Raw genomic sequence first — 852 nt, forward strand, 5'->3', positions numbered from 1 at the left:
GCAGTGGAGCAGACGTGGAACAACCCTTCTGTGTCTCTGACCCCAGGGCAGTGGAGCAGTCGGTCCACTCTGTGCTGCGTAACTTCGGGCAGACAGTGAAGGTTCCTCCTAACATGTGTCATATCATCCATGTCAGAGTTCCCCTACAAGGAGGACTGACCAAGAAGGAGCTGCATGAAGACAAGAGGGTCTGGGACTACGAGAGACAGCTAGTTCCTAATGTAGATAAAGCATTGGAGAAGGCAGGACTACTGCGCATGTGAATGGATTTACTTCATCCTGAACCAAACCTGCAGAGAAGTTTAGCCCCACACTTGAACGCTCTTAGGTGTTGCAGACATTGACCCGCTATGCTGTTTACTTTGTGCCTCTGCTTCATATCGCTGAGTCTATCTTTGATTGATTTGATTGATTTTATCTTTAAGTGTGTTACAAATGTAATGAAAGTATGAATAGTATTTTTAAATGTATTGGATTTTATCTGTACTTAAAGTAATAATAATAAAGCCCCTTTACAATGAGTAGGATTGACTGTGTACTTTAAATTCATAGCTTATAAAGTTGTGCTTCAGTATTCTTAGAATACATACAGTTGAAGTTGGAAGATTACATACACTTTAGCTAAATACATTTAAACGTAGTTTCGGGTAGCCTTCAACAAACATCCCACAATAAGTTGGTTGAATTTTGGCCCATTCCTCCTGACAGAGCTGGTGTAACTGAGTCAGGTTTGTAGGCCTCCTTGCTCACACATGCTTTTCCAGTTCTGCCCACAAATTTTCTATGGGACTGAGGTCAGGGCTTTGGGATGGCCATTCCAATACCTTGACTTTGTTGTCCTTAAGCCATTTT

General features: G+C 42.1%; 1 protein-coding gene across 1 annotated transcript in view; it reads left to right on the plus strand.

Annotated features, from left to right (window-relative positions):
- Nucleotides 1–527, plus strand: part of LOC135543412 (uncharacterized) — a 27,391-nt gene extending 26,864 nt beyond the window's left edge. The window contains exon 8 of the mRNA XM_064970648.1: nt 137–527. Within this exon, the coding sequence (XP_064826720.1) occupies nt 137–263 (127 nt within the window). The 3' untranslated portion in view covers nt 264–527. The remainder of the gene's footprint in view (nt 1–136) is intronic.
- Nucleotides 528–852: the final 325 nt, after the last annotated feature.

Source organism: Oncorhynchus masou, chromosome 7 (assembly GCF_036934945.1).
Source record: "Oncorhynchus masou masou isolate Uvic2021 chromosome 7, UVic_Omas_1.1, whole genome shotgun sequence".
NCBI classification, from domain to species: Eukaryota; Metazoa; Chordata; class Actinopteri; order Salmoniformes; family Salmonidae; genus Oncorhynchus; species Oncorhynchus masou.